General features: G+C 35.5%; 1 protein-coding gene across 1 annotated transcript in view; it reads left to right on the top strand.

The window, feature by feature from the left end:
• The window catches only part of ATAD5 (ATPase family AAA domain containing 5), a 53,250-nt gene extending 34,220 nt beyond the window's left edge, over positions 1-19,030 (top strand). The window contains exons 15-23 of the mRNA XM_036914229.2: positions 316-492; positions 6,990-7,120; positions 7,578-7,671; positions 8,624-8,688; positions 13,890-14,070; positions 15,705-15,886; positions 16,617-17,479; positions 17,930-18,088; positions 18,200-19,030. Coding sequence (XP_036770124.2) covers positions 316-492; positions 6,990-7,120; positions 7,578-7,671; positions 8,624-8,688; positions 13,890-14,070; positions 15,705-15,886; positions 16,617-17,479; positions 17,930-18,088; positions 18,200-18,278 — 1,931 coding nt within the window. The 3' untranslated portion in view covers positions 18,279-19,030. The remainder of the gene's footprint in view (positions 1-315; positions 493-6,989; positions 7,121-7,577; positions 7,672-8,623; positions 8,689-13,889; positions 14,071-15,704; positions 15,887-16,616; positions 17,480-17,929; positions 18,089-18,199) is intronic.
• Positions 19,031-25,329: the final 6,299 nt, after the last annotated feature.

The raw sequence follows: 25,329 nt of genomic DNA, 5'->3' as shown, positions 1-25,329 counted from the left end.
TTTTCTCCAGCCTCTTTTGACCTTAAGCAGATGTAGAGAAAGTGAATGGAGAGATTATGAACATTATTTGCTTCAAGAATGTGTTTCTTTAGCAAAGAATATCTTTTCCAAATGACTGGCTTTATGTTCTCTACTAGTAGAATAATTGTAATAACGCTGTTATATATTTGCATGTATAGAATATTTGAAAGAATGAAAGAAAATTTTGGTATCAGTTTTTAGCTGGTAAGAGAAACATAGACTGTGGATAACTCAACCTTGCCATCTATTTAATTTTTAGATTATTTATCTTTAAGTGCAATTTGTTTTTGGCAGAAAAATTAAACTCCCCTAAGAAAGCTGTTTCATCACCAAGGAAACTTCCTCCACCGTCATCACAAAGTAGTGGACCAAAGCGAACACTTCCACCTAAAACTTTGGCAAATTATTTTAAAGTGTCTTCCAAGACAAGAAATAATGAAAAAACAGGAGCCCTTCTGGAAAATAATAAAGGTAAGATATTAAATTAGCACAGTAAATATGACATTTCTTAGTGACTATGATACATAAAAATGTGGTCATATTTCATGATCAAAATTCACCAGAATGTTATTTATTAAACCTCAGCTATGTGGAAGGTCCTGCATATAAGTGTTTTGATATTCTGTTTCAGTTTTATTTTTTTAATTAAAGTATAATTGATATATACAATCTTATGAAGGTTTCACATGAACAATATGGTGGTTTCAACATTCACCCGTATTATCAAGTCCTCACCCCCCCATTGCAGTCACAGTCTATCAATGTAGTAAGATGCTTTAGAGTCATCACTTGTCTTCTCCATGCTATACTGCCTTTCCTGTGACCCACCTATATTGTATGTGCTAATTACAATGACCCTTAATCCCCTATCCCTCCCTCCCCATCCACCCTCCCCAGTCCCTTTCCTTTGGTAACCCCTAGTCCCTTCTTGGAGTCTGTGAGTCTGCTGCTCCTTTTGTTCCTTCAGTTTTGCTTTGTTGTTATACTCCACAAATGAGTGAAATCATTTGGTATTTGTCTTTCTCCACCTGGCTAATTTCACTAAGCATAATCCCCTCCAGCTCCATCCATGTTGTTGTAAATTGTAGGATTTGTTTTCTTCTTCTGGTAGAATAGTATTCCACTGTGTATATGTACCACATCTTCTTTATTTATCTACTGATGGACACTTAGGTTGTTTCCATATCTTGGCTATTGTAAGTAGTGCTGTGATAAACATAGTGGTGCATATGTCTTTTTGAATCAGAGCTTGTTTTCTTCAGGTAAATTCCTAGGAGTGAAATTCCTAGGTCAAATGGTATTTCTATGTTTAGTTTTTTGAGGAATCTCCATAATGCTTTCACAATGCTTGAACTAATTCACATTCCCACCAACAGTGTAGGAGGGTTCCTTTTTCTCTGCATCCTTGCCAGCTTTTGTTGTTCTTAGTCTTTTCTATGTTAGCCATCCTAACTGGTGTGAGGGAATATCTCATTGTGGTTTTAATTTGCATTTCCCTGATAATTAACGATGAGGAGCATCTTTTCATGTGCCTGTTGGCCATCTGAATTTCTCCTTTGGAGAAGTGTCCATTCATATCCTCTGCCCATTTTTTAATCAGATTATTTGCTTTTTGCATCTTGAGGCATGTGAGTTCTTTATATATTTTGGATGTTAATCCTTTATTATATATGTCATTTACGAGTATATTCTCCCATACTGTAGGGTGCCTTTTTGTTTTGCTGATGGTGTCCTTTGCTGTACAGAAGCTTTTTTAGTTTCATGTAGTTCCATTTGTTCATTTTTGCTTTTGTTTTCCTTTCCCAAGGAGATGCATTCAGGAAAATGTTGCTCATGTTTATATTCAAGAGATTTTTGCCTGTGTTTTCTTCTGAGAGTTTTATGGGTTCATGACTTACATTCAGGTCTTTGGTTCATTTCGAGTTTACTTTTGTATATGGAGTTAGACAATAATCCAGTTTCATTCTTTTACATGTAGCTGTCCAGTTTTGCCAACACCAGTTGTTGAAGAGGCTGTCATTTCCCCATTGTGTATCCATGGCTCCTTTATCATATATTATTTGTCCATATATGTGTGGGTTTATATCTGTGCTGTGTTCTGTTCCATTGATCTATGGGTCTGTTCTTGTGCCAGTACCGAATTGTTTTGATTACTGTGGCTTTGTAGTAGAGCTGGAAGTCGGGAAGCGTAATCCCTCCAGTTTTGTTCTTCCTTCTCAGGATGGCTTTGGCTATTCAGGGTCTTTTGTGGTTCCATATGAATTTTAGAACTATTTGTTCTAGTTCATTGAAGAATGCTGTTGGTATTTTGATAGGGATTGCATTGAATCTGTAGATTGCTTTAGGCAGAATGGCCATTTTGACAATATTAATTCGTATCCGTGAAACATGGGATGTATTTCCATTTGTGTCTTTAATTTCTCTAATGAGGGTCTTGTGGTTTTCAAAGTATAGGTCTTTCACCTCCTTGGTTATGTTTATTCCTAAGTATTTATTCTTTTTGATGCAATTGTAAATGGAGTTATTTTCCTGATTTCTCTTTCTGATAGTTTATTGTTAGTATATAGGACTGCAACAGAGTTCTATGTATTAATTTTGTATCCTGAAACTTTGCTGAATTCAGTTATTCTAGTAGTTTTTGGTGGATTCTTTAAGGTTTTCTATGTACAGTATCATGTCATCTGCCAACAGTTACAGTTTAACTTCTTCCTTACCAATCTGGGTACCTTTTATTTCTTTGTGTTGTCTGATTGCCATGGCTAGGACCTCCAGTACTATACTGAATAAAAATGGGGAGAGTGGGTATCCTTGTCTTGTTCCTGATTTTAGAGAAAAAGCTTTTAGCTTTTCACTGTTAAGTATGATGTTGGCTGTGGGTTTGTCATATAGGCCTTACTCATGTTGAGCTACTTGCCCTCTATACTCATTTTGTTGAGAGTTTTTATCATGAATGGATGTTGAGTTTTGTCAAATGATTTTTCAGCATCTATGGAGATGATCATGTGATTTTTGTCCTTTTTGTTGATGTGGTGTATGATGTTGATTGATTTTTGAGTATTGTACCATCCTTGCATCCCTGGAATAAATCCCACTTAGTCATGATGGATGATCTTTTTGGTGTATTGTCGAATTTGGTTTGCTAATGTTTTGTTGAATATTTTTGCATCTATGTTATTCAGGGGTAGTGGTCTGTAATTTTCTTTTTCTGTGGTGTTTGTCTTATTTTGGTATTAGAGTGATGCTGGCCTCATAGAATAAGTTTGGAAGTATTCCCTCTTCTACTTTTTGGAAAACTTTAAGGAGGATGGATATTAGGTCTTTTCTAAATGTTTCATAAAATTCAGCATGAAGCCATCTGGGCCAGCTTTTTTGTTCTTAGGTAGTTTTTTTATTACCAATTCAATTTCATTGCTGATAATTGGCCTGTTCAGATTTTCTGTTTCTTCCTGGGTCGGTCTTGGAAGGTTGTATTTTTCTAGTAAGTTGTCCATTTCTTCTAGGCTATCCAATTTGTTGGCATATAATTTTTTATAGTATTCCTAGTAATTCTTTATTTTCATGGTGTCCATAGTGATTTTTCCTTTTTCATTTCTTAGCCTGTTTGTGTGTATATACTCCCTTTTTTTTCCTGATAAGTCTGGCTAGGGGTTTATCTATTTTGCCTATTTTCTCAAAGAACCAGCTCTTGGTTTCATTGATTGTTCCTATTGTTTTATGTTTCTCAATTTTATTTATTTCTGTTTTGATCTTTATTATGCCCCTCCTTCTACTGATTTTGGGCCTCGTGTTCTTCTTTTTCTTGTTTCATTAATTGTGAGTTTTAACTGTTCATCTGGGACTGTTCTTGTTTCTTCCTCTTAGAATTGCCTTCGCTGCATCCTGCAGATTTTGGACTGTTGAGTTGTTGCTCTCATTGTCTCCATATATTGCTTAATCTCTGTTTTAATTTGGTCATTAATCCATTGAGTATTTAGGAATGTGTTGTTAAGCCTCTATGTGTTTGTGGGCTTTTTTTTTTCTTTGCATAATTTATTTCTAGTTTCATACCTTTGTGGTCTGAGAGGCTGGTTGGCATAATTTCAATCTTTCTGAATTTGTTGAGGCTCTTTTTGTGGCCTACTATGTGATCTATTCTGGAAAATGTTCCATGTGCACTTAAGAAGAATGTGTATCCTGCTGCTTTTGAGTGGAGTGTTCTGTAGACATCTGTTAGGTCCATCTGTTCTAATGTGTTGTTGAGTGCCTGTATCCTTGCTTATTTTCTGTCTGGTTGATGTGTCTTTCAGAGTGCATGGTGAATACGTTGCATTCTGTTTCCCCCTTTAATTCTGTTAGTATTTGTTTCAGATACTTAGGTGCTTCTATATTGGATGCATAGGTATTTATAATGGTTATATCCTCTTGTTGGACTGACCCCTTTATCATTATGTAATGTCCTTCTTTGTCTCTTGTTACTTTCTTTGTTTTGAAATCGATGTTGTACTGCTACGCCTGCTTTTTTCTGCCTATTATTTGCATGAAATATCTTTTTCCATCCCTTCACTTTTAGTCTGTATATGTCTTTGGGTTTGAAGTGAGTCTCTTGTAGGCAGTATATAGATGGTTCTTGTTTTTTTTATCCATTCTGTAACTCTCTGTCTTGATTGGTGCATTCAGTCCACTTACATTTAGGGTGGTTATCAAATGATATATAGTTTTTGCCACTGTAGGCTTTAGATTTGTGGTTACCAAAGGTTCAGGGCAGCTTCTTTACTATCTAACAGTCTATCTTAAGTCGCTTATTACACTATTTCAGACACAATCTAAAGGTTTTTTTTTTTCTCTCCTTCTTCTTCCTCCTCCACTCTTTATATATTTGGTGTCATATTCTGTACTCTGTGTGTTCCTTGATGAACTTTCTGAGTAGTTGATTTAATTTTGTATTTGCTTAGTAATTAATAGGTCTACTTCCTTTGCTGTGATTTTATTTTCTCTGGTGACAGCTCTTTAGCATTAGGAGCACTTCCATATAAAGCAGACCCTTCAAGATACCCTGTAGAGATGGTCTGTTGGTGAATTTCCTCTACTTTTGCTTCTCTGGAAATTGTTTAATCCCTCCTTTGAATGTAAATGATAATCTTGCTGGGTAGAGTATTCTTGGTTCGAGGCCTTTCTGTTTTATTGCATTAAATATATCATGCCACTTCTTTCTTGTCTGTAAGGTTTCTGCTGAGAAGTCTGCTGATAACTGGATGGGGTTTCCCTTATAAGTGATCTTTTTCTTTCTCTGGCAGCTTTCAGTACTCTCTCCTTGTCCTTTATCTTTGCCATTTTAATTATTAAATGTCTTGGTGTTGTCTTCCTAGGGTTCCTTGTGTTGGGAGATCTCTGCACCTCCATAACCTGAGCGACTATTTCCTTCCCCAGATTGGGAAAGTTTTCAACAAGTATTTCTTCAAAGAGACTTTCTGTCCCTTTTTCTCTCTTCTTCTGGTACCCCTATAATATGAATATTGTTCCTTTGTGTTTGGTCACACAGCTCTCTTACTATTCTTTCATTCCTAGAGATCCTGTTTTTCTCTCTGTTCCTCAGCTTCTTTGTTTTCCTGTTCTCTAATTTCTATTTCATTTACTGTCTCCTTTACCTCATATAACCTACTTTTAAATCCCTCCATTTTATGTTTTATTTAAGATACTGCATTTTTCAAAGTTTCTTTCTCTTTCTTGAAGTCCTCCTTGAGATCTTGAATATTTTTCTGTAGCTCTGTGAACATGTTTATGACTTTTATTTTGAAATCTTTGTGAAGAAGATTGGTGATTCTATTTCACTAAGCTCTCTTTCTGGCATTTTTTTCTTGTAATTTTGTTTGGACCATATTCCGTTGCCGCTTCATTTTTTTAGTGTTACCTATGGAGTAATAACTTTGTATAGCAGCTCCCTCTAGTGCCCAGAAGCTGTACTCTCTGGAGGTGCCTTGCACCTGCTGCAATGGCAGGGGTCTTTTTTACTCAAGCTGAACTGGGGCCTGCTGGGAGGAAAAAGCTTGGTTGGGAGGGTTTCCTGCCTTCCAGGCTGTGTCACCTGCTTTCACTGCCAGGTCTAGTGGGTTGTGTATAGAGGGAGGAGCCTCTGTGCTACACCCCTGTAGCTGCCATGGGCATGGCTGCTCTCTGGTTGGCCTTGTGCAATGGCAGCGGTGGCAGGTGAGTGGGACTGGCACCTGCTGTGAGGAAGGAGCGGCAGGCTGCCTACTGTGATGGGGGGCCTTGGTGCAGTTGCCAGCCAGGGGGATGGAGTGTCTGGAGCTCCTGAGAGTTCTCAACCTGCTGTGCTGAGCGTGCCAGGAAGGCTTTGTCTACCTGCCCTTTCTCCTGAGCAGCGAGCTCTTTTGCTCCTTTAGTACCCCTCTCGCTGCTAGGAAGTCCTTCAAACTACCCACCTTTCTTTTGTCCCAGGGGTGCTGGTATTCCATAGCTGTTCTCCACAAGCAGCTGGAATCTCAGTCTGTCAAAATATCCCGCTTGTTTTTGCTTACCAACCCCACTAATCTCTAGAGCACCATGCAATGGGGGTTTGTGCTCCTGGAGCAGATCTCCAGGGCTGGGCGTTAAGCAGTCCTGGGCTTCTACTCCATCCCTGCTCTGTTTCCCTTCCGTCTGTGGGCTGGGTTTGGGGGAGGGCTTGGGTCCTGCTGGATCATGGATTTGCTACTTTACCCTTTTCTGTGAGGTCTTTTCTTTTTCACTAGATGTAGGCTGTCTGTTCTGCTGTCTTCAGGTCACTTTTTCAGGATTGGTTGTATTTGCTGTATTTTCATGTTTTATGTGATTTTGGGAAGAGGTTTCTGCCTCACTTCTTACGCCGCCGTCTTTTCTCCTCTCTCTTCAGTTTTGATAGGGGATTTCAGTTTGAGTTTCTTCTGTGGAAATATCCAGTGTCCTACTAAAAATTGATTTTTATCTAAAATACTAATATTTTACTTATGCAGGAATCAAATCTTTTGAACAGAAGCAAATTATTAAGACTAAGTCTATAAACACAACTAATTCAAATGTCAGAGAATTTGGACCTGAGGAACCCAACAGGAAAAATGCAACATCTCTCATTCTTTTTGAAGAGGTAGGCTTACAGAGGTGTGCATTCATGGTATCTCATGACAAAAATTTATCCTATAGATTATTGTATGTGTTAACTATAAAGTATTGTAAAATGGCCAAAAAAGTCAGGAATACTTGTATCTATTTGAAACTAAAGCTAATGAAACTGTCAACTATGGAAGAATTTTTCAGAAAGGTGATTAATGCAGTTTGGTGTTCTTAGTTATTGTTTAATGATTATAGAAACTATTCTGACTCATTCATCTACAAGTGACTGCATTTCTTTTGTTTTAATGCTTGATAATTTTTTATTCTTTTGATAGTGTAAGAAGTAACCTTCCAGCATGGGCTAAATTCATACTTTTCATAAACTCATAAATTTTGTCACTAATAGACATACCTATTACACATATACATGAGTGATGTTCAGGAAGTGTGATGTTGCTCAGTGCATTAATACTCTAATAAATGGTTCTTAGGTTGATGTCATTTTTGAAGAAGATGCTGGCTTTTTGAATGCAATCAAAACATTCATGGCAACAACTAAAAGACCTGTAATCCTTACTACAAGTGGTAGGTAACAATGAGTACAATTAATTACTTTTGGTTAAGTATTTTGGGAAAGCTTCTAATTTTAGTTAGAAATATTCTTTAAAATTCATCTATAAATGAAGTCTTTTTTTTTTAAATGAGGAGTGTCCTCAGTTATTTTTTAAACTAATATTTAATCAAATTTGCTATTGATTTGCAGCCTTGAATAATTATAAAAATAATATATTACCTTGCAAATAGCAGTGACTAAAAATAGATACTCCTTTGAGTCACTTATGTTGAATTAGTTATTTATGAAAGTGACAGCAGCCTAGAATGTAGATAGATTTATGGACTAGCCAGTGAAGAGGTTTGGTGGTCAGGAACATAACAGACCCTTGTCTTTGCCTTTTCCTCACACCTGTAATTAGGTCGCCAAACCTTATTAACTGGTCAAAATTTTATATGCAACCCAGCCTTTCTACAGTTCCTTGACATTGAATTTAGCCATTCCTTAATCCCTGATAACACTTCCATATGGGTTATTGCATATTTTAGCTAAGGTAGTCCCTAGTTCTAATAGTTCCCATTCAATGTTTAATTTTAAAACTCATACAATTTCTTATTTTTATTATAAATATTGTAATAATGTTTTCTAATGTTTTTCATTGTAGATATTCAGTAGAATATATTGGCTATGGATTTCCATCAGAAAATGTGTTTATATTAGACTCCACTTACAGATCAATGGTCCATTTGAGTTAGTGATTATACTCTAAAAATATCAATAAGAATCATTAATCACAAGTTAGATAGTTTAATTAAAAGATCATATTTACTTTAGGTCGAGATAGAAATTCAGGTCCTTAATGATTTATAATTTGCATATTTTATTTTCATTACTGATTAAATATAGAATATCTTCACAAAATATAACTGAAAAAAATAACTTAGCTGGTCTAAATATTAAAAAAAAAAATTTTTCCCCGTACAGATCCCACATTTAGTTTAATGTTTGATGGCTGCTTTGAAGAAATTAATTTCAGTACTCCTTCACTGGTAAGTTCTGAATTTTGGTGATTATAAATTATGTATCACAGTTATATGAAAGGTAGTTTATTATGATAGTTATATTTTTAAAACATGGTTACTAGGAGAGATGTTAAAATTTTGAGTTTTAAGCAACTTCTGTTATTTTTATTTTTTGCTTTAAAAATAGTTTTTTCAAAATTCAAATTTTTACTGCACTCCAGTGTTCATTAGGTTTTTTTTCATAGTAACAGTGCTTTATTGAGGTGAAATTTACATTTAGTTAAAATGACTTAAGTACACAACTTTATAAATGTGAACATAAGTAAACATCCCTGCAACCATCACTCAAATACAGAACACTTCTGTCACCTCCAAAAGTTCCTTTGGGCCCTTTGTAGTCAGCACTCCACCAGAGATAACCACTATTCTAATGTATATTAACTGTAATATTAGTTTTGTCTATTCTGAAATTTCAAATAATAGGAAACATTATGTGTCCTTTTATATCTGGTTTCTTTTACTTAACATTGTTTTTTAGACTTAACCATACTATTGTATCAATGGAATTATGGTGTCATATGCATTATGTCATTTAGCTATTTAAGACTCTGCCAAATAGGTCTGGAGACCTCCAGTGCATTAGAATTCTAGCAGCTCTTGTCAGTCTTCTTCAGCCATGGTAGTAGTATCCATCTGTGTGTGTGTGTGTTTGCATTTTTAAATTAGCTTTATTGAAGTATAATTTATATACAGTAAAATTCACCCACTGCAAGTGCATGGTTCAGTGAATTTTGACAAATGTAGATAAAGAACATTTTCATTACCTCAGAAGATTCCCCTGTGGTCCATTGTGTTTTGTCCTGTCTCCTAACCATTGCCTTTGCAACAACCACTCTATTTTCTGTCACTGTGGATTAGGACATATTATTTATTTATTTTATCTTGGTATCATTAATATACAATCACATGAGCAACATTGTGGTTACTAGATTCACCCCATTATCAAGTCTGTACCACATACCCCATTACAGTCACTGTCCATCAGCATAGTAAGATACTATAGAGTCACTATTTGTCTTCTCTGTGCTATACTACCTTCCCTGTGCACCCCCGTACATTATGTGTGCTAATCGTAATGCCCCTTATTCCCTTTCTCCCTCCCTTCCCACCCATCCTCCCCAGTCCCTTTCCCTTTAGTAACTGTTAGTCCATTCTTGGGTTCTGAGTCTGTTGCTGTTTTGTTCCTTCAGTTTTTTCTTTGTTCTTATACTCCACAGATAAATGAAATCATTTGGCACTTGTCTTTCTCCACCTAGCTTATTTCACTGAGCATAATACCCTCTAGCTCCATCTGTGTTGTTGCAAATGGTAGGATTTGTTTTCTTCTTATGGCTGAATAATATTCCACTGTGTATGTGTACTACATCTTCTTTATCCATTCATCTACTGATGGACACTTAGGTGGCTTCCATTTCTTAGCTACTGTAAATAGTGCTGCAGTAAGCATAGGGGTGCATATGTCTTTTTCAAACTGGGCTCCTGCATTCTTAGGGTAAATTCCTAGGAGTGGAGATCCTGGGTCAAGTGGTGTTTCTATTTTTAGTTTTTCAGTAACCTCCATACTGCTTTTCACAATGGTTGAACTGTTTTACATTACCACCAGCAGTGTAGGAGGGTTCCCCTTTCTCCACATCCTTGCCAGCATTTGTTGTTCCTAGTCTTTTCTATGTTGGCCATCCTAACTGGTGTGAAGTAATATCTCATTGTGGTTTTAATTTGCATTTCTCTGATAATTAGTGATGTGGAGCATCTTTTCATGTGTCTGTTGGCCTTCTGAATTTCTTCTTTGGAGAAGTGTCTGTTCATATCTTCCACCCATTTTTTAATAGGGTTATTTGCTTTTTGGGTATTGAGGTGTGTGAGTTCTTTATGTATTTTGGATGTTAACCACTTGTCGGATATGTCATTTACAAATATATTCTCCCATACTGTAGGATGCTTTTTTGTTCTGCTGATGGTATCCTTTGCTGTACAGAAGCTTTTTAGCATGACGTAGTCCCATTTGTTCATTTTTTATTTTGTTTCCCTTGCCTGAGGAGATGCATTCAGGAAAAAGCTGCTTATGTTTATATTTAAGAGATTTTTGCCTATGTTTTCTTATAACAGTTTTATGGTTTCATGATTTACATTCAGGTCTTTGATCCATTTCAAGTTTACTTTTGTGTATGGGTTAGACAGTAATCCAGTTTCATCCTCTTACATAGGACATATTTTTTAATAGTTTAAAAAAAAATACTTCAGAGATTAAAATATGCATTCTTAATTTTTCATATGTATTGAACTTTAACATTGTACTAATTTTCAGAGAATCTAAGGACCTTGCAAAAGTATGTCCATTTACCATCCCTCTTTTATGCTTTAGCTCTCAAATGTTTTTACATTTACATACATTATAAACTTCCCCATACAATGCCATATGTATTTTTTTGCTTTAACCAGTCATATATGTTTTAAAGAAAGTAAAAGGATAAAAGTAGACATTTATACTTACCCATATACAGTTATCCTTGAATAATATGGGTTTGAACTGATGGGTCCACTTATACCTGGATTTTTTTTCAATAAATATACTGGAAACTTTTTGGAGATTTGCAACAATTTGAAAAAGAATTTCATTTCTCTAGCTTATTTATTGTAGGAATACAGCACATAATCACATAACATACAAAATATGTGTTAATTATGTTATCAGTAAGGCTTTTGATCAACAGTAGGCTATTAGTAGTTAAGTTTTGGGGGAGTCAAAAGCTATATATATCTTTTTGACTGTGTGGGGAGTTGGTGTCCCTACCTCTTGCATTGTTCAAGGACCAACTATACTTATAATTTCTGAAGTGCTTCATTCCTTCCTGAAGATCCAAGTTTTACTTTGTCTTTGTTTCTCTTCAGCCTGAAGTATTCATTAGCAGTTCTCATAGAGCAGGTCTGCTGGCAATGGATTAGATTAGATTTCATTTACCTGAAAATGACTTTGTTTTTACCTCATTCATAAAGGATATTTTCCTTTGATGTAGAAATCTATGTTCTCCATTTTCCGTTAGTACTCTAAAGATAGTACTCTGTCTTTTGGTCACCATTGTTTCAGATTATGTCAAAAGTCTCTTCTTTCATTCTTTTTGCTTCCTATGTAATATGTCATTTTTTTTCTGGTTGCCTTTAAGATACTTCAACTTTCAGTTTTCAGCAGTTTGCCTGTGATGTGCCCAGGTGGTAGCTTTCTTCATTTTTATCCTGCTGTGGTTCTTGGATATCTACAGTCCTTAAATATGTGTCATTCTTCTAACTATGGAAATTTTTAGACTAATTTTTTTCAAGATCTATTTTATGCCCATTTTCTCTGTTTTTCCCTCTTGGATATTTAGTTACAAGTATGTTAGACATTTTGCACTGTTGCACATGCACTGAGGTGTGCTGTTCTCCCAGCCCCAAACTTTTTCTTTTTGTACTTTGATCATTTATATTGAATTGTCTTCAAGTTTACTGACAACTTTTTTTCCTACCACCTGTGTTCTTCCATGAGGCCCATCCAATTAAATTTTTATTTTTTAGTTTTACGATTTCTGTTTGCTACTTATCACTTCTGTTTTTCTGGTGAGATTTCCTATTCATTGTGAGCATGTCTTCCTTAAGCATAGTTTTACTACCTGTTATAAAACCCTTTGTCTGCTATTTCCAACATCCTCATCAACTTGTGGTCAGTCTCTGTTGATTGTCTTGTCTCTGAGCTTTTGGTTACTGTCTTATTCCTTTGTATTTCTAGGATTTTAAGATTTTTATCCTGTACTTTATGAATGATACATTTCAGACACTCTGGATTCTGTTATGTTCCTCTGAACAAGTATTCTGTAGTATGTAGCAGCTAAAATTTGCATTCAGCCCTTTAGTTTTAGCTGGGCTGCCTTGAGAGGCTAAACATGTACACTCAAACATCAGTCAGTGATGCACATTCTTTGTAGCTAGAATTTCTGTATCTAAGTTCATGACCTCCCCTCTCACTTTATAGCAGCTGCAGGCATCCCAAACTTTGTCCTCTGGTTCAAGCCAGTAACACTTTGAGTTTCTGTCTGAATTCTAGCCCCCACAGCTGCATCCAACCACCAGTCAAAAATCAGTTTCTGAGTGGGGGTAGGGAATTCACCCAGGTCTTTGATCCATTTCAAGTTTACTTTTGTGTATGGGGTTAGACAAGTGTTGATTTCCTTTCATTCTTCTTTGCCCTTGGTTATTCTCTTGTGCCTTTAGGCAGATGGTTTTTTTATATTTATTTGTAGTTGATAATAGAGTTTATAGTTATTATTGCAGGCAGGGTTTGTCTGATAGTAGGCACTTCTTCATTACTAAAAGCAGAAGTCCCAGTTTGTGGGAAGCAGAAGTCCCAGAAGTGTGCAGAAGTGATATGTGTATGTGTAGGATATGTATATATACACATATATGTAAAATAAAGTCAAAGGTTTCATAGGGAAATTTTTTTAATGATCTTTTTCACTATAAAGAAAAAATGCTAGGGTCTTGTAATATCTGTGAAATGTAAATACAATTTTATTTGTTTTAGCTTTTCAAGGTAAAAGACTTAGCATAAACTACAATGAAAGGATAATTGTACATTTTTTGTTGTTTAACAAAAAATATTATAAACATATTAATGGAACTTTAAATAAAATGAAAAAATTTACTTGGTCCATTAATCACATTTTTTTCATTTTTTTCCTCTTCCATTTCTTGTTTACATACATTTATGCTGCTATGCATCTGTTGATACAATTTTCTAACTCTGGTTTTTAAATCACATATGTATTTTTCAGTATTCTAGTATTCATATCTATAACTTTAATGGCTGTAAAATATTCTGTCAAGTTATACTGTTATTTAGTCCTAAGATTTTCTCAAGGTTTAGTAAAGTTGCCTCCTGGGTTCAGTTTGGAGAATCTCCCATAAAGTTTCCTTGCTGTCTCAGACTATATACAGTTAATAAAAGAAGTGTATGTCAATAATTTAAATTTGATAGCATATACCTTTATATTTTTTTAGATCAGTTTCATTCTCAAAGAGCTGTGTTAAGATACTGTTCTAGCAAAATTTGTCTCACTTTTAGGTATGCATTATTGATGTGTTTCTGTTAACTCTGCAATTGACCATGTTTCTTTCCTCTCTCTCTGTATCTGTCTCAGCTAAATGTTGCCAGCTACCTACAGATGATCTGCTTGACTGAGAATTTTAGAACAGATGTAAAAGACTTAGTAACATTGTTATCTGCAACTACTTGTGATATCAGAAAAAGTATCCTTTATTTACAATTCTGGATTAGAAGTGGAGGTGGATTTTTAAAGGAAAGACCATTAACCCTTTGTCGTAAGTTTATAAACAAATAGAATTATATTATTTAGCAACTTTCTTTTTTCCCATATTAAAAAACATTAGTGATTTTTCCATAAATATTTTTATAGGACTTTTATTGTAATTTCCCTTTCAGCTTCTTCAATAGTCTATAAATTCCATTTTTCCTAAGAATTTTATTTCATAAATGCTTTATTTCTTATTGTTCTTCAGTCATCATTACCCAATTCAAATTACAGACATTTGTCGAAGACTTTCTCTGTGCCAGGTCCTGTGTTTACATGAATAAGACACAGTTCCTTTCCTGAAGAACTTCATAGTTTGTAATTTCCATGCTCCATAGTTACAGTTCTGTAGTTACAGATCCTGCTCTGGGAAATACACAAATATTTAAATAAAGCCAAGGTGAAGTTCTGTAATATTAATCCCCTATCCGTTTTTTCTTTGATTAGTTCAAAATTTGAATATTCTTTTTCAAAGTAGACAAACCTATATAATTAATTCAATGTAAGTTAGTAGCATTAACTGTTTCTTAGAAGTGAATATGATAAGCTCTAGACAATATCCTGTTATAAAAAAACAAATTAGTAATAAGTATCGCCATACTACTGGATGTAAAATGCTATACCAAGAACTTTAAAAGACAAAAACTAAGTGTAACATTGTTTCTTTTCTTGAAGATCTTACAGCATTTCATTCTTTTCTTTTTTGAAAAACGCAGATACACACTCATTGGAAATTCAAACAGTGCAGTATATAAAATAAAAAGTAAAAGATGTTCCCCATTTCTTAAAGGTAGCCACTGTTAGATCTTTATCTGTGCATATAAAAATATTGTTACCTACTAATTTAATCTATACTATAACAAACTGTATATATTGTTAAACAATTTGCTTTTTAAAAACTTGATGGTTTGTTAATATGTACAGTTCTGTCCCTATTTTTCATAGCTGTGTGCTATTCCATAATATAGAATGGAAATGACATGATTTAATCAATCATTACCTATCAGGGGACATTTAAGTTATCTTCAGTTTGTCATTAATGTATGCAATGAGTATCTTAATATGTATATCCTGATCACATCTGTGAATACGTCTGTCATAGAGAATTCTATAAATATGGTTGTTGGGCCCACAGCTATTTACATTTTGCATTTTGATAGGTATTGCCAGGTTACCCTCCAAAGATAATCGCACAGAGTTATGCTCCCACAAATAGTTTATGATGGCTCGTTTATATATACCTCTTACAAAACTAGGTTATTAGTTCTTTTGCCGGTTTAAGAGGTGAAAAACAAATACGCATTTTAATTTGCATTTCATGATCACTGGGGAGATTGTGTATCTTTTTGTGTTTATTAAATGCTTGTATTTCTTTGACTTGCCTGGTCACAATCCATGCACTTTTTTTTATTAGATTGTCTCATAAACCCACCACCACCATCCCACTTAGCTAGTGTATGCTAGAGATAATGGTAGTATTGTATTTTATAAATCAAATACATTTGTGGAGAAGAAGAAAAGGAGGTGTAGGTCCTATAGATGCCAAAGGGTCTTAGCTTTTAAATTGTTTGATAAAATTTGTTTAAAATATGGATAGCTAAGAAAAATATGGATAGCTAAGATTTTCTTTTATTAATTTTGTAGGAGGAAGTGGCAGAAATGTACGACTTATTTCCTCTGAAGAGGACCCTGATTCCAAAAATAAGACTAAAAATACTAAAACAAATCTGATAGACCTTCCCAAATGTGATACTGGCTGTGCTGAGACCTTGTTTGGCCTTAAGAACATTTTTTCTCCCTCTGAAGACTTAATTTCATTTTTAAAGGTATTTTCAATGTCTCATTTAAATTTGTTCATTTTCATCTTCCCAACCCTACTGTCTTTTGGATGTTAATGTCAAATTTGCCTATAATTTTTATAGGCTTCTGGTTTCTGGTTTTAACACACATTGCCACATTGACAGATGGTATATAGGCATTGCTTTAAATGCACATCACAGGAATTAGAATAGAACTTAGAAATGTTTTAGATTAAAAAGACAATTTCAATTTCAGAAAAGTAGTTTTTAAATAAATGAACTTGTTTTGAATTGGGGCACATGCTAAATATTAGACAATTCTCTCTTTATTTTATTTTTAATATATAGACATATATTAAGTTTCAAGTGTACAACAAAGTGATTTGACAATCATATACATTCTGAAATGCTTACCATAAGTATCTGTCACCATGTAAAGTTATTACAATGTTGACTATATTCCATATGCTGTACTTTCATCCCCATGACTGATTTATTTTATAACTGGAACTCTGTACCTCTTAATCTCCTTCACCTATGAGAATTCAATTCTTCAAATTGACAGTCTAAATTAATTTTTTTAGATTCATGGTACTATTTTGATGTATTATGGGGGTGTAGGTTAATAAAATTATGAAGGGTAGTGACCCATTTCTCTCAAGGTAGAGTAAGGATGACACTATATTCATGTGAGTGGAAAAATGGTCAGATTATGTATATACTGTTATAACTTTTTTTCCTCAAAATTATTTTTCAGCACAAAATCAGAACAAGGGAAGAATGGCATAAACTCATCCAGCTCCTTACAGAATTCCAAATGCGGAATGTAGATTTCTTATATAGTAATCTTGAGTTCATTCTACCAGTACCTATTGATGTAATAACAGAAACAGAAAACTTTTGTGGTTCATCAATAAATGTGGATACCAGGGCATCTACAAAAAATGTGAAGCGTCTTGTTAGGAAACATTCAGAAGCAAAGAAGGCATTGAAAAAGTCACAAAAAAAGAAACATAAGAGAAAGATGGTAATTCTAGATGACAGTGACTTATTTGACACTGCACTAGACTTTTTTGATGCATCTAGCCTTTCCCCTGCATCTTGTTCCTTAAATTCAGAAGAAAGCAAAACCAGAAACAAAGAAAGCAATTCAGAGACAAAGAAACCAAACGAATGTTTAGCATCTAACATTGAATCTATTCCTTGTCCTCCTCAAACACCAGCAGAAAAAAAATGTTCTGCCCTTGTTTCTCACTGTTTAAATTCTCTCACTGAGTTCATGGATAACATGTCCTTCTTAGATGCTCTTTTAACGAATGTAAGGGAACAAAAGGAATTTGGTAAAAACGACTTTAGTTGGACAAACGGAAAGGTTAAAAGTGGTCTTTGTGATGAGTTTAGTCTCGAGACTAGTGATGGATGGACTTCTCAAAGCTCTGGAGAATTAAAGGCAGCTGTAGAAGCTCTCAGCTTTACTAAATGTTCAACTACTATTTCAAAAGCATTGGAGACCTTGCATTCTTGCAAGAAATTAGGAAGAGACCCAACAAAAGAACTCACTTTCTGTGTTTCACAAAAGCGCAGCAATGTGTATTTTAGTCAATCAGCGGCTAATACAGAGTAAGTTATTACTTCCTTGTACTTTTCATTTTTCAATATAAAGGGTAAAGGGAAAATTATTAGTTTTTTCTTACTAATTTTGAAATACTGAACTTTACTGATCATCGTAAACCCTAATATTAATGTATCATCTAATGAGACGGTTCAGGAGACCAGCCTGATTTCTGGGAAGAGAGAGTGTGAGATCGGGGGGCTAGATTTGGGGGATTGTTGAATGACAGGAAAAGGATATTGGGTTTGCTGTCACCGATAGCAGGTAGCCATTAAAGAGTTTTCAGTATAGGAGTGGTTGATGTGTTGAAAATGATACAGGAAGTTAAGCTGGAATCTATCTAACCTAGTCTACACCAGAAGAAGGAAGAAACAGAGATGAAAAGCTGGTTGTGTTTGGGGTTGTTGCATTTTTGGAGCATTGAAAGTAAAAAGTAATGCATTACTTTTAATTTACAGCAGTGTGCGGAAGAGGGTAGCAGTCATTAAAAGTGTATTTTCTAGCCGATCACTTCTGAACCTGAGTAATAGGCAAGCTAGTATAATTGAATACTTGCCAACTCTTCGAAACATTTGTAGGACTGAGAAGCTAAAGGAACAAGGAAAAAGTAAAAGAAGGTAAAGCCTCTATAAAAGTGACATTTCAGATAGCTATTTCAAGATTAAGAAATATTCTTATATAATGGAAATATTAATATTAAACTGTATTTTTCCTTGTAATTTTGACAGATTCTTGCACTATCTTGAAGGAATTCATCTTAATATTTCAAAAGAGACTGTGAACACTTTGGCATCTGGCTTCCCTTAATATTCCACATTAACCATGCCTTTTATGGATTGTTATGTGGTCCTTAACATACATTTTTTATTGATTTTCATGGAAGTGTTTATTTTTCTTCATGTACATTTAAAAGACTTTGTATATTTTTCATTAGTGTGAAAATATTTAAACTGAAAGAATTTGGGTTATAAATTGTATTTATGATTGTGGTAGTTTTTTTTCTGAATTTTTGTATTACCTGATTTACTCTGTTTTGGAGTGTTCTTGTACATAAATGCACTGTTTGTGAAAGGGAGAGTTCACTAAGATATTTCTAAGGATGTTTCAGTGCTAAACTAATACAAAATTTTTCCCTTTCCTGCTACCCTTAATCCATCTCTTTCCAACCAAGTATTAGTACTCTGTCAAGTTGTAAATACAAATTATGTAGGGGATAATATTTTTTTAAGTAAGTTTTCACAATCCAAAATACAAAATTGCATATATAGTATGTAAGAAAACTATCTAAGGAAGAAATTATGCTGCATTTTTCATAAGGTAAGATCTTCCTGATAAATTTATTTTTAGTGTACTCCTCTAGTGTATTTTACCATTGAATCATTGAGTGTTGACAAAGTAAAATCAGGATTAAGAATTGTAGTTTTCATGAATCTTCTTTAGCAATCTTACATATGTAATATCTTGTATATTTGCCAACTCAAACGATTTGCCATGTTTATTTCACTTGTATTTTTATATGTGATGTTTTATTTCATAAAGATATTCGTGATGTTAATATCTGTTTGGACCAACTGCTATTCATTAAAATTGTAACAAAAAGATTCTACTATAGGGTGTCTACATATTAACCCCTCCCACTTAAGGTTATGTTTTTGGAGAAAGTATATGTTTATAATTACAAGATTTTAAAATACCACATTTCACTTAAAATCATTTTTATAATCAGGTGTATCGAAATAATTTCCTGTTTCAAGTGTTTATATTATATATTAGCTGAACATTCATTACATTATCTGAATTGTATTTTCACCTCAAAAATAAGGATCCTAATTTTGTACAGTTGAAGAATATAGCTGTATACCTGTTTACAAATGTATATATGAAGATATATGCTTTTACCTCTTATTTGTTCAGCCTACCTTTTCTTGTTTTTAATGTTTTTATTGAAATATACTTGTTACATAATATTATAATGGTTTCATATGTACAGTATAATGATTCAACAATTACATATATTAAATGCTCACCACCGTAGTATAGTTACTGTCACCAATAATATTACAGTATTATTGGCTATATTCCTTGTGCTGTGCTTCCATCCCTGTGACTGATTTATTTTATAATTTGAAGTTTGTACTTCTGCCTTTTCTTGTATTTATAGTATATTGATTTAATTAAAGGCTGAGGCTTAAAGGTGATATACAATATTTAAATAGGAGTCCCAGATGTAATCATCTGGGTAAATATGGATATTGTATAGGTTTGGATATAGCTTATATCTTATAGGTTTTGTCCCTATACAAAAGAGAATAAGATCTGAAGCCTTCTTTTCTTTTTTTAAGTATACAGATTTGTTTTTTCTACTGAATACAAGAGTTGACTACCTGTAGAGCATTTACATGTTAATTTGGTCTTTTATTAGAGAATTCTGATAATACTCATTAATTGAAGAATCAGAGTAAAATAACTCCATGGAATTATATTTAAATGATCAAAAATCAGGAAATAATGGGGATATTTTCCTCTCTAATTGGGAAACATTTAAATCTTTTTTAGGTTTAGCATGATTTGGAGAAAAAATTTTTTCTCAATTCATTGACTTCTAATTGAAGTATAATTGACATATAACCTTATGTTAGTTTCAGGTAGACAACATAATGATTGGACATTTGTACACATTGCAAAATAATCACAATAAGTTAAGTTACCGTCTATCACCATACAGAGTCACAAATTTTTTTTCCTAATGATGAGGACTTCAAGATAACTTTCTTAGCAGCTTTCAAGTTTGTGATACAATATTATTGACTGTAGTCACCATGCTATATATTACATCCCCATGACTTTTTTTAAATTAATTAATTTATTTATTTTGTCATTAATCTACAATTACATGAAGAATATTATGTTTACTAGGGTCTCCCCTTCACCAAATCCCCCCCACAAACCCCATTACAGTCACTGTCCATCAGCGTAGTAAGATGCTGTAGAAAACTACTTGTCTTCTCTGTGTTGCACAGCTCTCCCCATGCCCCTGCCCACATTATACATACTAATCGTAGTGCCCCCTTTCTTTTTCCCCACCCTTATCCCTCCCTTCCCTCCCTTTCTCCCCAGTCCCTTTCCCTTTGGTAACTGTTAGTCCATTCTTAGGTTCTATGATTCTGCTGCTGTTTTGTTCCTTCAGTCTTTCTTTGTTCCTATAGTCTTTGGGTTTGAGGTGAGTCTCTTGTAAGCAGCCTAGAAATGGGTCTTGCTTTTTTATCCATTTTATTATTCTGTGTCTTTTGATTGGTGCATTCAGTCCAGTTACATTTAGGGAGATTATTGAAAGATATGTATTTATCGCCATTGCAGGCTTTAGATTCGTGGTTGCCAAAGGTTCAAGGTTAGCTTCTTTAGTATCTTACTGTATAACTTAACTCGCTTATTGAGCTATTTTAAACACTGTCTGGTCATTCTTTATTTTTCTCCCTTCTTATTCCTCCTCCGTTCTTTATATGTTGGTTGTTAATTCTGTGCTCTTTTGTGCTTCCTTTAACTGCTTTTGTGGGTAGTTGATTTTATTTTTTGCCTTTAGTTAGTATTTGGTTGCTCTGCTTTCTTTGCTGTGATTTTATTTTCTCTGATGACATCTGTGTAGTCTTAGGAGTGCTGCCATCTAGAGCAGTCCCTCTAAAATACCCTGTAGAGATGGTTTGTGGGAGGCAAATTCCCTCAACTTTTGCTTGTCTGAAAATTGTTTAATCCCTCCTTCATATTTAAATGATAATCATGCTGGATACAGTATCCTTGGTTCAAGGCCCTTCTGTTTCATTGCATTAAATATATCATGCCATTCTCTTCTGGCCTGTAAGATTTCTGTTGAGAAGTCTGATGATAGCCTGATGGGTTTTCCTTTGTAGGTGACCTTTTTCCTCTCTCTAGCTGCCTTTAAAACTCTGTCCTTGTCCTTGATCTTTGCCATTTTAATTATTATGTGTCTTGGTGTTGTCCTCCTTGGGTCCTTTCTGTTGGGAGTTCTATACGCTTCCATGGTCTGATCGATTATTTCCTCCCCCAGTTTGGGGAAGTTTTCAGCAATTATTTCTTCAAATACACTTTCTATCCCTTTCTCTCTCTTCTTCCTCTGGTACCCCTATAATGCGGATATTGTTCCTTTTGGATTGGTCACACAGTTCTTTTAATATTGTTTCATTCCTGGAGATCCTTTTATCTCTCTCTGCGTCAGCTTCTATGGGTTCCTGTTCTCTATTTTCTGTTCCATCAATGGCCTCTTGCATCTTATCCATTCTGTTTATAAATCCATCCAGAGATTGTTTCATTTCTGTAATCTTCTTCTGGACATCTTCTTCTGGAAATAAGCTCTTGCATATTTCTCTGCAGCTCCATCATCATGGTTATGAGCTTTATTTTTAATTCTTTTTCAGGAAGACTGGTTAGGTCTATCTCCTTCTCAGGGTTTGCCTCTGTGATCTTGGTCTGTATCAATTTCTTCTGCCTTTTCATGGCAATAGATATTGTGGGGAGCTGGCGCATGTGTTGGGTAAGAGAGAGTCCCTTCTTGCCAGTTTGTGACCTTCCTCTCCTGGGAGAACAGCGGCCTCTAGTGGCTTGTGCTGGGCAGCTGCGTGCAGACGGGGCTTCTGATCTTGCCCGGCCGCTATGGAGTTTATTTAGCTCTGCAGTTGCTGTAGGCGTGGCCTGCCTCAGACTGCTTCTCCAATATGGTGGAGCCGCGTTGGAGGGGGAACAGGCAGGAGGCTGTTTTCGCGGTGAGGGGCCTCCATGCTGTGCTGCGGGGGTTCAGGTGCCCAGAGTTCCCCGTGATTCCCAGCTGCTGGGCTAAGTGTCCTGGGGCACTTCTGTCCAGCTGTGGAGTCCCTGTCCCTTTAAGACTTTCAAAAAGCACTCGGTTTTCTTTGTCCCGGGTGCGCCGGCTGCGGGGACCTGCTCACAGGTCTTACTGTCCTGTTTCCCTAGTATCCAGCACCCCACGCACGCACTGTGTGTCTGCGCTCTGGTGCGGATGGCTGGGACTGGGTGTTTAACAGTCCTAGGCTCCCTCTCCCCCCACACCCCCACTCCAACTCCTCTCCTCCCACCGGGAGCTGGGGTGAGGGGCGCTTGGGTCCTGCTGGGCCGGGGCTTGTATCTTACCCCCTTCACCAGGTGCTGGATTCTCGCGGGTGTGAATGTAGTCTGGCTGTGATCCTGTGTCTTCTGGTCTCTCTTTTAGGATTAGTTTTATTTGTTGTATTTTCAAAAATATATATGGTTTTGGGAGATTTCCATTGCTCTACTCACACCGCCATCTTGGTTCTCCCTCCCCCATGACTTTTTATTTCCTAACTGGAAGTTTGTACCTCTTAATCCCTTTCACCCATTTTGCTCATCCCCTCCAACCCTTCACATCCCTCTCCTTTGGCAACCATCAATCTGTTCTCTGTAACTGTGAGTTTTGTTTTATAGATTCCACATGTAAGTGAAATCATACAGTATTTGTCCTTATATGTCTTAATTCACTTAGCATAATACTCTCAGGGTCCACCCATGTTTTCCAAATGGCAAGATTTCATTCTTTTTATGCCTGAGTGGTATTCCATTGTGTGTGTATATGTGTGCATATCATGTCTTCTTTATTCATCCGTCACAGGACACTCATATTGTTTCCATAGCCTGGTTATTGTAAATATTGCAATGAACATAGCTGTGCACGTATCTCTTTGAATTAGTATTTTAATTTTTTTTGAATAATTACCCAAAGTGGAATAGGTAGATCATATGGTAGTTCTATTTTTAATTTGAGAAAACTCTGTACTATTTTCCATAGTGGCTACACCAAGTTATATTCCCACCAACACTGCACAAGGGTTCCCTTTTCTCTACATCTTCTGTAACACTTTCTATTTCTTGTTCTTTTGCTGACAGCCTTTCTGACAGGTATGAGGTCTCATTGTGGGTTTGATTTACATTTGCCTGATGGTTAATTATGTTGAGCATCTTTTCGTATGGCTGTTGGCCATCTGCATATCCTCTTTGAAAAAATTGTTCTGATCCTCTGCCCATTTTTTAATGGGACTTTTTAAATTGGACTGTTTGATTTTTTTTATGCTGTTGAGCTGTGTGAGTTCTTTATATACTTTGGATATTAATCCCATGTCAGATTATATGATTTGCAAATATCTTCTCCCAATCAGTAGGTTGCTTGTTATTTTTCTTTTATTTTGGTATCGTTATGTACAATTACTTGAACAACATTATGGTTACTAGACTCCCCCTATTATCCAGTCTGCACCACATACCCCATTACAGTCACTGTCCATTAGGGTAGGAAGATGCTATAGAATAATTACTTGTCTTCTCTCTGTATACTGCCTTTCCCGTGTCCCTTCCCCCTCCACCCGCTACATTATGTGTGCTAATCGTAATGCCCGCTTTTCCCCCTTATCCCTCCCTTCCCACCCACCCTCCCCAGTCCCTTTCCCTTTGGTAACTGCTAGTCCATTCTTGGGTTCTATGAGTCTGCTGCTGTTTGTTCCTTCAGTTTTTCTTTGTTCTTATACTCCACAGATGAGTGAAATCATTTGATACTTATCTTTCTCCACCTGGCTTATTTCACTGAGCATAATACCCTCTAGCTCCATCTGTGTTGTTGCAAATGGTAGGATTTGTTTTCTTCTTATGGCTGAATAATATTCCATTGTGTGTATGTACCACATCTTTATCCATTCATCTACTGATGGACACTTAGGTTGCTTCCATTTCTTGGCTATTGTAAATAGTGCTGCAATAACATAGGGGTGCATATGTCTTTTTCAAACTGGGCTCCTGTATTCTTAGGGTAAATTCCTAGGAGTGGAGATCCTGGGTCAAGTGCTATTTCTATTTTTAGTTTTTTGAGTAACCTCCATACTGCTTTCCACAATGGTGGAACTAATTTACATTGCCACTAGCAGTGTAGGAGGGTTCCCCTTTCTCCATATCCTTGCCAGAATTTGTTGTTCCTAGTCTTTTCTATGTTAGCCATCCTAACTGGTGTGAGGTGATAATCTCATGTGGTATTAATTTGCACTTCTCTGATGATTAGCAGTGTGGAGCATCTTTGTGTGTGCCTGTTGGCCATCTGAGTTTCTTCTTTGGAGAAGTGTCTGTTAAGCTTCTCTGCCCATTTTTTAATTGTGTTATTTGCTTTTTGTTTGTTGAAGTGTATGAGCTCTTTACATGATTTGGGTGTCAACCCCTTATCAGATATGTCATTTATGAATATATTCTCACATACTGTAGGATGCCTTTTTGTTCTACTGATGGTGTCCTTTGCTGTACAGAAGCTTTTTAGTTGATATAGTCCCACTTGTTCATTTTTACTTTTGTTCCCCTTGTCCAGGGAAATATGTTCATGAAGAAGTTGCTCATGTTTATGTCCAAGAGATTTTTGCCTAAATTTTATTCTAAGAGTTTTATGGTTTCATGACTTACATTCAGGTCTTTGATCCATTTTGAGTTTACTTTTGTGTATGGAGTGAGAGAGTAATCCAATTTCATTCTCTTACATGTAGCTGTCCAGTTTTGCCAACACCAGCTGTTGAAGAGGCTGTCATTTCCCCATTGTATATCCATGGCTCCTTTATCGTATACTGATTGACCATATATATGCTTGGGTTTATATCTGGGCTCTCTATTCTGTTCCACTGGTCTATGGGTCTCTTCTTGTGCCAGTACCAAATTGTCTTGATTACTGTAGCTTTGTAGAAGAGTGTGAAGTCAGGGAGCATAATTTCTCCTGCTTTATTCTTCCTTCTCAGGGTTGCTTTGGCTATTCTGGGTCTTTTGTCATTCCATAGGAATTTTAGAACTA

The sequence above is a fragment of the Manis pentadactyla genome, chromosome 4 (genome assembly GCF_030020395.1).
Source record: "Manis pentadactyla isolate mManPen7 chromosome 4, mManPen7.hap1, whole genome shotgun sequence".
Classification (NCBI taxonomy): domain Eukaryota; kingdom Metazoa; phylum Chordata; class Mammalia; order Pholidota; family Manidae; genus Manis; species Manis pentadactyla.
The sequence above is the reverse complement of the archived record's forward strand: the minus strand, read 5'-3'. Positions and strand labels throughout refer to the sequence as shown.